At 41.0% G+C, this 13,238-nt stretch overlaps 1 protein-coding gene across 40 annotated transcripts in view; it reads left to right on the top strand.

Annotated features, from left to right (window-relative positions):
- The window catches only part of Tm1 (tropomyosin 1), a 66,002-nt gene extending 58,483 nt beyond the window's left edge, over positions 1-7,519 (top strand). For 12 of the 40 annotated variants that reach the window (XM_045761686.2, XM_045761678.2, XM_045761680.2 and 9 more), the window contains 2 exons: positions 945-1,014; positions 6,291-7,519. In XM_045761686.2, coding sequence (XP_045617642.1) covers positions 945-1,014; positions 6,291-6,373 — 153 coding nt within the window. In that variant the 3' untranslated portion in view covers positions 6,374-7,519. Of the gene's footprint in view, positions 1-130; positions 194-944; positions 1,015-4,299; positions 4,424-5,268 lie in introns of all 40 variants that reach the window. The other 28 variants (XM_045761689.2, XM_045761677.2, XM_045761662.2 and 25 more) reach the window with 11 other exon arrangements.
- The last annotated feature ends 5,719 nt before the right edge of the window (positions 7,520-13,238 follow it).

Below are 13,238 nucleotides of genomic sequence, written 5' to 3'. Positions count from 1 at the left end.
GGAAACTCTAGGGGTTAGGCAGATATCCAGCGATGGCAGTGGCAGCATCTGCAAGAGGTACTTTGTATCATGGCTGGAGCTTGTCCCCTAAATGTTCTTTTAACTCTTCTTGTTACCGTTGTTGTTTTAGGCTGCACAGAGGGAGGATAACTTTGAGGAGCAGATCAAGGAGCTGAGTCACCGTATGAGAGAGGTATATGATCCCCCTCCTACTTTCCTGCATCAAATGTATAGGCTGCTTCTCCCACTAATTTTTCTTTGCCTTGATAAACAAGATCATTTGCCATCCACATATGCTTCATTAGTAACGCCACTGTACTTAGCATAAATTGTTTCCAACACAAATTAGTTTATTTGCTTTAGACTAAATATACATCAAAGCAAATTAAATTTCACAAATTCACAAGCTGATACTCAGTGCTTAATTCTTTCTGCCACTGCTTCTTCCTCACCCACTTCTCTTTCTTGCCTGTAGTGTCTGTAAGAGTATGAATGGAGAACGTTGGGATCATTATGGAAGGGGCTGTACACACTACTGAATTAATTTTGATCTTCACTATAATTCTTGCTGGTGAAGAAAGTCTTGGCTTTTGTCAACTATGACTACTGCACATTTTCTGCTTCTCTTTATTCTTTTGGTGGTGGGAAGATGCTGTAAATGGCGTGCTGGCCCATAGTGAGTATATATCCTTGGCATGGTGGTGGGGAGGGTCATCCACCCCACCTACTGTTATCTTGCAAACCAAGCGGTATGTCTGCACACATCGGTAAGTTGTCTCCTTCATTTGTATGAATGTAAATTTTGCATGTTATTTTCTTTGAGCTGCATGTTCATTACACTGAAATAGTCATTTTTATACTGAGGAAATTATTCATGAGCATATCTGTTAAATTCTGGCTGGTTGTCATGGTGTATTAACATGTGATGACCGAACACCCCCCAGGCCGAGGCTCGTGCTGAGTTCGCAGAGAGGTCTGTGCAGAAGCTCCAGAAGGAGGTCGACAGGCTTGAAGGTATGTGCTCACATATACTGACATGTAAACATGTGTACACTTCACACACGGCATGCACACCAATGTCCAGTGTGCCTGTTCACATGTTCTTGCCACACGAGTGTGCACACGTGTGCTCACTACAACACAGCACACACACATTGTATACATACTGTGCCCTCGTCTGTCACTCCTACACTCGTCCACTGTCACTTTTGTAATTGACCTGATTGGCTGTTACAATTGAGATTTTGACTCTAATGCATATTCATGTATAATCCCATAACCTCAAACTGTCCATTGTAATAATTAGTGATCTTGTCCTAAAAATTATATCCCAGTATGATTTTGTGAAAGTCCTGAGCATATCATGTTCTTAAGTCAGTTTACCCCTTGCACGGCTCAAGTTGTTTTTGTAACATGCCCGTCATGGCCCACATTAGTAATTATCCTTTACCTTCATATCGGCGTTCAAGTTCATAATCTATTAAGTTTTCAACTTTTAAATTATCAAAGCTCAAATATCGAAGAACTTTAATAACAAAATTCTACTTTAACACTCCTGTGGTACTTTTTAATGTTATCGAGTCAAAAGTTCTCTTTGGAATTATTTACGTTAAAAAATTAAACCAATTTGGTGAAAAAAAAATCAATCCTGGCAAAGCCCTACAATTCAACATACACAAAGAATCACCATTGACAACATCCATGATCGACTACGGCACTGCTATCATGCCTACACTCACAAAAAAAAGTATAGCGTATTATCGTATAGCGTATTATGTCTTTTTCAATCAAATTACCCAAATGGCACGTCTTTGAAAAGAGATTTCACATCTGTCATTGGCTTCTTTTTAGAATTGGTATTTCATCTATTGGCTGTTTAATTTTCTTGCGCATCATCGCCAATGCAATAATCCACGCAACTTCTGCAACAGAGGTTAAAGCTTATATTTTATTTTGCTTCTGTTATTTCAAATAGCAAGCAACTTTGGACTGTTGCCTGTCAATAGCAGTGTCAGTGGCCGGGCCGCCGTGCTAACATGTTGTTTACTTTTATTTTCCTTTCCCCTCATGGTTGCTGCACATTACAGTCCTTAAGTTACTAATATAAGTTACAGTCCTTGTAATCCCCTTTTTGTTCCTCTGTGTTTAATTGTAAGTTTATTTTTTCCTTGTTCATGGTCTTCAAAATGATTATTATTTTCCTCTTTAAATCTTGTAATATTACAATCTATTTTATTTATTTTGGAATGATGGATAATCTTATTGTTATCTTTCAAAAACCAATTTTGCATTGCTTAGTTTTATAAGCTATCTGCCCAAATTGAAGGAGAATCTTTGTGTTGAGGTGTTAGCTAGCCTTGCTGAAGCTTAGACTACTCTAGGTTAGATGAATTTAACTCCTGGCGCTGACCGTGCCTAGTAGTAGCCAGTGAACTGAGCCTTCCTGGAAGACAACGTCCAAACCACCCGACGGCTTGTTTACCCCTCCCAAGTCCACCTCATGGCTACAAGCAAGTCTTGGGGTGTCTCTTTACCCACTCATCACACCAGCCCATGCCTAACATGCATGTCCACCCACATGATAGTTGTAGATGGGTGGGTGAGCATGTGATGCAAGGGCACTGTGTGACTCCCAGGTGACTGAGCAGACCAGGTTGAACTCCGACAGCGGCAGGACGACCTAACAAAACCTGCCCCCTTTCTCCATTTTTTTTTCCTTGATTGCCTTTATCATTTTTTCTTGTGTGCAAGCACATTTTAGTCCTATGGTGGCCGGTGTATCGATAATACACCAGCCATAGTTGCATTAAATTGTAGTGCCGATAGCAACCTCACCTACCACACGCACCCACCCACCCACCTCCCAGCTGTCACCCTTTCAAGCACACTGACTCCTTCCATCCACCTGATAACAGCCACTGTCCTAGTCCTGCTTAGTTATTTTGTCTGATAAGTGTCACTGCACCTCAGATGTGTAGCCAACACCTACTTAAACAAAAGCCTGTAATATTATGGTGTTTGATCCTCTGTTATGTGCTCATCATATATCTACAAATTTTTGCTCAAACCAGTATCATAGTTCCTTGGCACATAACAATGGGTCTGTTGCATCTTTTAATGATCCATTTATTTAAAAAATAAATTCACTAAAAGACACTGCCTGGTGGATAGACAGAAGACAGTAGCATCCAGGACCTGCTTTAAGGTTAAGTTTGGCACGGGCTCTGAAAGTGTCTGAAGCCTTAAAGCTTGTATAGGAGGGCTGATACTATCTTGTGTAGACCAGCTGTTCCTCTGCATGCCCCCCCACAGGTATTTGTCCCCTCTTATGCTAGATATGGAACATGATCGAGCTCCTGCTTGCTCCTCAGCTCACACATGGACATGCAACGGATACCAAGAGAAGTCTGAACCATTACTCGGACTGTTCGATATATGGACCCAGTTCGACTTTGTAATACTTTCAGGTGGAATAAGTTACTGATATCCTTCTGAATACAGTTACACTCCGACTTCACTTCACATGACCATACCTAATACCAAGAAAAATCCAACCTACATGTTAAATTTCATCTTTAAACTTAATTTGTAAAGTCCTTGAATTTATTATAAAAAGTATGAATTGGTAGTTGTGGTTTTTCCTTGGTAAGTGGTATAAGAATGAGGGTGGTGAATCGTCGTGTTGCCTTACTTGTATCCTCATATCCTACCCATTTCCCAGCCCCTATCGTCACACACCCAACAACAGACGGGAGCCCCAAAAATGGGTTACCTTACTCCCATCTCTTCCCACTTTGATTGGACCTGACTTGACCTTTCTCGTGAGCATATTGACCCTACATCTGACCTAATTGCTTAATTCTGTGGTGGCAAGCTTCGGCTAACGTGAGTTAAATTCCTTTAAATAATAACAAAAGTAGTTAGATACCTTAGTATATTCAGTGTTCATTTTATTTATCATAAATCTTAATTGAAAGTGCTGTTCAAATTGATTTGATTGCTGGCAAACTACTTTGTGATTACTGTTGCCTATCAACTTTAGTACACATTAACCGAAGCTGTGCATTATTTTGCCCCACTTGAATCCACCACTGATGACCAGGCCTGAGTGAGACCAGGCATAGTGTCTGCAACACTAATTAGTTACAACTTTGTTAAGCATGGTGTTCTTTTTTGTGTGCTTTATGGTTTTATATTATATTTTTGTTTACTTTGTTATTTTTAGTTACTTAACTGTAGCCATTTGTAGTTTTTATTTTATAACTGCATGTGTGTGTGTTTTCTTTGTTTTGTTTGCAGACGATCTAGTTGCCGAGAAAGATAAGAGTAGGATGCTCCAGGCTGACATGGAGGCCACTCTACAGGACATCCAGAATATGTAAACATTACCAGAGGACCCGCTGGAGGAAGCAGAAAGTCACAGGTTGGCATTCGAACCGTCGCAAGTGCTCTCGCTCCCCAATCACTTTCTTTTCTCATGCTACAATTCTTTGAAAGTGAACGACTATCTTATCTCAACCTTGTAGTAAAGCTATATTCTCTTACTTTCCTCATTAAATGGGGCTTTAGGCACTGGGCTTGCTCTTTCGCTTTTTTTTCCTTCGGTAAGCTTAAAGTTGTAGTGCTTAAAAAAAATGTAAAAGATTTGGGTTTTTTCTTTAGCTCGGTTATGAAGTAAAATCTCTTGAGCAGCAAACTTTGTACAGTCTTCTCCATTAGCAGTTGCCTGTTGTGGCAGATTTTTTTTACCACCTAATTTGCATTATTTCATGACTTGTTTAGATTGGGGTCGTTGCATAATGCATTTGCAATTAAATTAGGGGGAATATAACTTGCGGGAGCGTAGGCTTCGACTGTGATAATCTTGCTTCCTCCGGTTCAGACTAGACGAGTTGTAGGATGGTCCTAACGTATACCGGCATTTAGAAATTATTCTGCCTTTGGGCACAGGTTTTAGCATGTTGTATAATGATGCACTCTATGAAATATCTTTGCATAATGGGGTCGTAAATGAAGTCGAGAACTTTCATAATATATCAAATGTCTTTCAGAGAGTGTTGAATTATAGTTTCACAGGTCAGTCAGTGTGATCACTAATAATCGATCTTTGCTAACATTTTACGTGTGCGATTCTCAACTGTTAGATGTGTGTGCTTAGTTCAACTGGCAAAAAGCCTGGTTGTTGAGAATCGCCGTGGCGCTTTACCATTAATACCATCCTCTTTTTTCCGTACTAACCAATATCTCTCCCACTCTTCTCCCTTTCAGACGAACTTGTCATTCAGAAGGAGAGGTACAAGTCCATTACCGACGAACTGGATCAGACGTTCACCGAAATGTCTGGCTATTGAGCTGTCCACCCTGATGAATCTACTAAACTACTACTACTAGTCCATAACAACTTCTCTGCTCTTACCCGCCACCGCAACCACCATGACCACTACCACCATGATCGTTGCTCTGCTACCTGTCATCTATTTGTTACCCCCCCCTACTACTGCTAGTCACTAGTCGGTGAGGGCGTGGTTGCCTTACTTGTGCTATTTCCCTAACTATATATATACTGTGTATATATGTATATAAATATATATATATAATGTATATATATATAGTCCACCCCCACACCTCCAATTCTACTTCTGCTGGAGGTCCTTAAGAAACCATGGTGCAGCCAGACCGACACCATGAATACCAATGTAGGTAAAGAAAACATGCCTTCTTCCTACTTGGGTGTTCTTGCTGCTGGCTCTGGCTAACTGCCTGCATCAGTAGAAGTGGCAGAAGCGGTGCAAAGTGGCTAAGCCTCACCACTGCCCAAGCCTCGCTGCCCCTTCAGTTCCATGGGGGCCTGGCTGCCTCCTGTAATAATACTGCCAACTACCGGTCTTCTCTTTTAATAACTTAATAGTAGCGCATTGTTGTAACAGCTCACCCCGATTTTGTAATGCTGTTCAAAAAGTAGGCTTTCACCTATGTGGATATAACATGTACAATTTTATACTTACAAATTCTTTTTATTTGATTCGATGCTCTTGTAAATAGGAGAAAGTGAGCAGGTGTTAATTATTATTGGGAGTGTGAACATGTGGGTGGAAGACGACCCACTAGCCAGCAACTAGCTACTACTAGGGCGCCGCTCACGGTCATGGATTCGATAGTAGTAGTTTGTGTTAACACGCGGCGGCGGCGCTCAACTTCCCTTGTCTCCTCAGTCGCCTTCAGCTTCTGGGAACTAACTCTTTCTTTTGGCCGTGTTAATTGACCTGTGTTTGTTAATCTCTACTTTGCAGACGAACTGGTTAACGAAAAGGAGAAGTACAAGTCCATTACCGACGAGCTGGACCAGACTTTCAGCGAACTGTCTGGCTACTAAACACTCTCTGCTCCAAACTGTTCTGCCATCTCTCTTCCTATGCCCTCAGCTGGCCTGTAACCTATTTTTTCATAAGCTTATGTAATTCAGTTATAAGAACTCTTTTTACTTTTCCTTCTTTTTATGTGTTGCATTTGACCTCCAATTAAGTCAGTATCATCACTAAATCATTCGATAACGTTGGTTAAGTCTGCCATTGAGGTAATTTAAATGTTATTAAACTTAAATTTATTCAGGAACCTTGATTTTGAAGATAATTCAAAAAGCTAGGTTTCATGTACACTTATGGCTTAATAACATACAGAAATAAATATTTATTATCAAATGGATTTGTTTTGTTGTTTACGCTCTAATCCCGATACGACCATGAGTAACGACCACTCAGAGCGAGTGGCCCTAAGATGATCCTAGGACCACTGCCGCCACAACCAGCCAGTGGAATACCTGTAAAATCTCTCACCCATCTGTTACAGATGAACTTGTTAATGAGAAAGAAAAATATAAGAACATTGCGGATGAGATGGACCAGGCGTTCTCAGAATTGTCAGGATTCTAAGTGTGGCAAACTGGTGGGCGCCAACACGGTGCTTGGACGGGCGTACGTGTCCGCGGTCGTGTGGGCGGGGTGGTGCACTCCGTCCCCGCCCGCGGCACGCTCACGCCTCTGCGGACTGACTTGACTGACGGCCGAGACGCGCCCCACATCACCACCACTACCAACACTGCCTGGCCCGCCACGCTATCGTCCTGCCGTGTATAAGGCCGAGCCCCCCAGAGGAACAGAGCCTCAATATTGCCCACGCCACACCTTAGGGGATACTGGGTTGTACTGAAGCTCTGACCCCTCCCCCTCCCCTCCCCCCCAAACAAGCTTCAATGATGCCCACAACCAGTGTGGTAGTGAGCGTAATCGAAGCTTGGTTAATGGGTTCAGCCCACGTGTCTCTTGCTCTACCGTATGTAAGGGTGCAAAGGTTCACCTTCTTTACTCGAATTGCAATCAGTCTTTATGCATCATGCATTTATTCTATATGGATTATCAATAATATATGTTAATAATATTATTCAACTTTTAAATCTGGATCTTATACTTACAGAATGATTGTACACTGTTTGTTTAACGTGTAATAAATTTTGTAAACAAAACATTGTTTTTGTTACTTTTTTCCCATATTTTGAAGGACAATTTTTTTTAGTACTAATTTTTTTAGTATGGCAATCAACACTATAATCTAAAGTTTGTTTTTCTTCAATTAGACTAATTTATTAGTAAATATTTTACCTAGTATAAGTAATTTTTTTATGCATTTTGGATTTATTAAATTATTTAAAGTAAATTAGATGTTTAATAACATTGTTAAAAAGCCCCTCTTGTAGCGGATTGTACACCATACAAGAATGTGTAAAACTCCTCAAAATTTTGTAGGAACTATTTGACAAATTTATAATAAATTTTACATGCTTTACAATAAATCTAAAGTTGAATTTTCTGTAACATATGCTTATGTAGATAGAGCCCTAACATTTAAAAAAAATATATATGTACATAACAAACTACAATAGCCTTGAATGTTTTGATCAGACTAATAAAATAATGGAATCGTAGATTAGCAGTCACAATGATGAAATTGCAAAGCAAATAATTTATCAAATGCTATCAGTTCGGTTTAATAGCAGGGTTAGCTAAACAAATTACATTTATTTCACCCGACTGCTTAACAATGATTGAAACGAATTTACACCTTACTATACTGTACAGTAATACTGGTAGCCAGTAAAGTGTTTTGTAGATAAATAATGCACCTTGCATAGACTTTATGTAGATGAAAGTAATTTTACACAAAAAATTATTTGCACTATTAATTTAAAAGTTTGACTCCTTTATCATATGACTTAAAACTTTTTCTAATCAATTTATCATTTTTTTTTTATTGAAGCCAATTGCCTTCTTCAATCGACGATGGGTTCTGTCTATTCTAGTATGCCCTCGAATCCCTTCCATGTGCTCTAGTCATACTGGCTTGGCGGCTTTCTCATAATTTCCTTGTTCGACTTCAATTAACAGGGTCATAAGAATTGAGGCAAGAATATTAGAGGGATAGCATCTCAAAATTGCTGAATTACTAAAAATAGTAGAGGACTGAAGACTTAGAGGTAAAATAATTATCAGAAGGAAGCACAGCCAGTATGACTAATACTTGTAAAAGATATGTTGATGGAGCTGGAATGTGAAGGAACTGCTCAACCACTTTGAACATTGGAGATTGAAACCCGCCCCTGCAAGAGGCAAAGGTGTTGCTATTCGAAATTAGCCGGATGATTGTACTGATGTGCGAGAGAAGGCTTAGAAGTGAATATCAGCAAAAATAAACTAGAGAACTAGAATCAATTGCAGCACTAGGTATAGCCCTAGAAAATAGAATATCTCAAGGAACCATTAGCTATATATAAAAATGGATCGATATAAAAATATCAGTCAGGTTGATATATTACTAGAACGTCGATGTAAAAGCATCTGAGGGTAAAACAAATCCACGAGGGTTCGAACCTACGTCCGAGAGGATCCCAGACGCTGCCTTAATCGACTTGATGTGTTCATTTGATGCATCACGCTATTATGATTTATGTGTGATCTGAGGGTAGACCTACCACTAGCATGATTTTTTTTTGGCCCAAGATCTGTCCAAGTAGACACTGTAACTGCTATAAGCACCAGCCTCCCATAAGACGCTATCCATAGTACTCATCGATGCTAACTTGCATATGAATAGACAACAATAAGCTCAAAAGTATAGTCTTCACTTTTTATGACAGCTTGTAATAGGCTTCAGAGGGGGAAATGGTTGTTAGGCTAAGGGTTGTAGGCAAGTATTGCCCACAAAGATAGGTATGGGTTCAACAAACTTTTCAATATCGCTAAAATGGGTAAAAAATTAAAAAGTAACCGTTACATACTATAAGTGTGATCAGCCTCAAGTGGTTGGGTGTGTGCGCCTAGGTTCATTCCAATTATTGTTTGTCAAAATTACTTTAATTGGATGTTTGTCTAGGACTTGTCCTAAGCTTGTCCAGGACGTTCCTTCAACTCGATCTGGATCCACGTGCTCCACGCCCGTCCAAGACCTATGACCTATCGAGTCCCATTCTGATTCCGTCCATGACAGGTCTAGAGTCCGTCAAGGGCCAATTAATCCGTCCCGTACAATATTGAGTCTGTCCCAAGACAGGTTTTGACCACCAGCCCGGAGCCCACCCAAGGCAGGTTTTGAACCCCTGTCTCCTGTACATACCACACCAACCTATAACAATTCATCTATATTGCTATCATTCAACACAACCGTTACCACGTCCCAGAGAGAAGCGCTGCATCTTGTACCCAGGAGTTAGGCAACTGTAGTGGGACGCATTATGATGAAGGTCAGTAGACAGATGACTTTAGGGGAATGTCGATGAGCTTAACAGGCTTAATGTGCCACTCGGTGAAGTCAAGTAATTAGCAAAAAAAAGGCAAGTCGGGGGAGACTTTGTAGCATCATCAAATTTGCAGGATATTCATAAAAGCGCTAAATATCACTAGGGACGCCAATACGAGAACACAAGCGCATAAGGTGAGCGAAATCAAAGGTATCTGATCCACCAAGGATTCTATCGAGAGACAAGTGACTGAGGGACGGTCGGGAAGCAAGACACGTGTATGTCCTGTAAATCAGGATCTTCAACAAGGATATGCACGACCGCAAGAGGGAGAAAAAGGAGCAGGACGGCGCTCCATTAAGTGCCTGCGAGTTAATAGGTAGTTTATCTTGAGGTTATATTGAGATGATTTCGGGGCTTTAGTGTCCCCGCGGCCCGGTCCTTGACCAGGCCTCCACCCCCAGGAAGCAGCCCGTGACAGCTCACTAACACCCAGGTACCTATTTTACTGCTAGGTAACAGGGGCATAGGGTGAAAGAAACTCTGCCCATTGTTTCTAGCCGGCGCCCGGGATCGATCCCGGGACCACAGAATCACAAGCCCAGTGTGCTGTCCGCTTGGCCGACCGGCCGTATATAGCCTATACATAACCTCGCCAAAACAGTTACCCACCGCTGGAGTAGGAGGAAGACCAAGGGGACAGGCTTTCTTAGGAGCACGCAGTTAACCAGTAAACAAGGAAGTCAGACCATCCGGTATTTAGCCTGACAACGGGATGTAGTCAAATCGTATCAAAGACCCTTCAACAAAGCTCGGTTTTTATTCGTTAAAACTCCATATATCATTGGAAGGTTGGTGTAGGTTAGGCTCGAGTTTAACAGTTGGCGAACCGTCTGGTGTCCGTGACGACACTAGCCTTGTTCTAGTTTTAACCTCCATAAAACAGGGTGGTTTAGCCTAACCTCAGAGCGTGAGAACCTGGGCTACCAGCCTAACCTTCCGGAACCCAATAATCATTGCTCATAATGCGTTAATATTGTGTTCATAAGTTCCCCAAACCTCTGCAATTTTTACGTCTGGGTTGACTGTGTAAAAATATAAGATTCGTAGGTATACGCTCACCTCAGGTGCTTCGGGACGACACTCACCTCAGGTGCTCCGGGACGACACTCACCTCAGGTGCTCCGGGACGACGCTCACCTCAGGTGCTCCGGGACGACACTCACCTCAGGTGCTCCGGGACGACACTTACCTCAGGTGCTCCGGGACGACACTCACCTCAGGTGCTCCGGGACGACACTCACCTCAGGTGCTCCGGGACGACACTCACCTCAGGTGCTCCGGGACGACACTCACCTCAGGTGCTCCGGGACGACACTCACCTCAGGTGCTCCGGGACGACACTCACCTCAGGTGCTCCGGGACGACGCTCACCTCAGGTGCTCCGGGACGACAGCTCACCTCAGGTGCTCCGGGACGACACTCACCTCAGGTGCTACGGGACGACACTCACCTCAGGTGCTCCGGGACGACACTCACCTCAGGTGCTCCGGGACGACACTGCGCCTGGCGGTCACCCCTGCGCATGCGCTCTCACTTTACATATAACATTATATTTCCATCAAATTGAGGAACAAAGGCATGTTTTAGACTGACAAAAATACAATGGTTTAATTTAACGTAATCATCAAAAGGCAGTAAGTCAGGAAGGCTATTTATTCACGGCACTTCCAGTAGAAATTGTCATAAAATTATATATTTATAAAATGGGCGAGGAACTTTTTACTTTTTTTTTAAATTATACTAGTAATTATGAAGCAATTTAAACAATTATTAGTAGAGTGTACGATCTACATTTAATTCAAATAGCAATGTTAAATGATTTATTGGCGATATTCAAAAGCATTTTGATATCGTTACATCGACCAACCAAATTATTTTAAGAAATTAACAAAATATATGTATACTTATGACAGGTTCATTTTTGTAAATTACTGAAACAAAAAAAAATCTACTTTACCAGTGATTTGATTAAACTATATAAGAGGGACGCATACATCCGTTCATATACTACAATACTGATTTTGTATAACTATTTCGTAGGTTTATAATTATTTAGAATGTTCAGTCAGTTTCGAAGCCTACTTCCATCACTTTTCTTATGATTATAACAGCATGTCTATCTAAACGTTGGAGGCGGGGCGCTTGGGGTTGGGGGTGGGGGGGGGGGGTAGAGAAAGTTTGTTTAAATAATACTCACGGTTCCGCAATTGTAAGCCAAAGATACATTTAAATGGACTTTGGGACAGACCCCAAGTCCAGTATTAACTGCTGTATCTGCCATATCAATATAGTCGATGCCAATTTGATTAGGCACTCAGTAATGCTTCTTTAATCAAAAGAAGGCACTAATAAGCTGGTTAGACTATTTATCACCATGTGTGTCATGGGACATTTCAAAAGGTACTAAATATCACACACCACCTCAAGGAGCCTGAATTATTCCACCTATACCAGGAGCGTTTCCCTTCTTTAACCTATTCATCTCTGGTCTTCTACCATCAACTCTGCTTATTTTAAAACAATGATTTTGCAACCATAAAATATTTAATCCCCTGATTGGTAACAATGTACACCTGTCAATATAGTCTTACTTACATACTTCACCATTTACTTCCTCCCAAACTACTCAGCCTCTACCTTTTTTCATCCCTAAGCATTTTATTACAATCTTTTTACAATTATTCTATGCAGAGAATAGGTAAGGTAGGTATCAGGGTAAAATGCTAAGCCATTACTGAGAGATGTCAAAGATAATTATGAAGATACAATTACAAACTGCTATGGCTATATAAATAGCACTTGGAAGATTTATGGATTCAGGATAGGATGATGGAAAGGAATGGTTTTCAACCACTTGGATGGTCAGGGAGTTAAACGCTGACCTGCAAGAAACGAGACAGTCACTCTACAATATCTGAAACAAATAACTACATCCACAGTTGGAACAAGTTAAGTGAGAATGGGGAAGAGCCCAAAACTGCCAGTACTGTAGTTTTACAGCATTATACGAGTGCTGGGAAGGGACACCACGTGCGTAACTCGCATCCTGTAACTACACTTAGGTAATTATACTTAGTAATTACACACATGAAAGTCAAGATGACGATTCAGTCCATCTTGGCCCCTTATCAAGTCATGACTTGATAAGGGTCCAGTATGGACCAAAATATTGTTACTTTCACTTCACTTACTGTGTGGGTTAGGTTATTTAATTATTATACTCCATCAGTCTTCTCAGTCTCGTATTACTTGGCACTTCTTTCTGCAACACTATTGCTTTTACATCACTTTTCTTCCCAATCTCTAAATAAAATACCACCACAAGCCTCCATCACAGGCATATTCTAATAAAATGTTTCAGTGTATTGAACATAAGAAAAAGTGTCAA

The sequence above is a fragment of the Procambarus clarkii genome, chromosome 45 (genome assembly GCF_040958095.1).
Source record: "Procambarus clarkii isolate CNS0578487 chromosome 45, FALCON_Pclarkii_2.0, whole genome shotgun sequence".
NCBI classification, from domain to species: Eukaryota; Metazoa; Arthropoda; class Malacostraca; order Decapoda; family Cambaridae; genus Procambarus; species Procambarus clarkii.
Note: the sequence above shows the minus strand (reverse complement) of the source record. Positions and strands in the feature narration are given on the sequence as shown.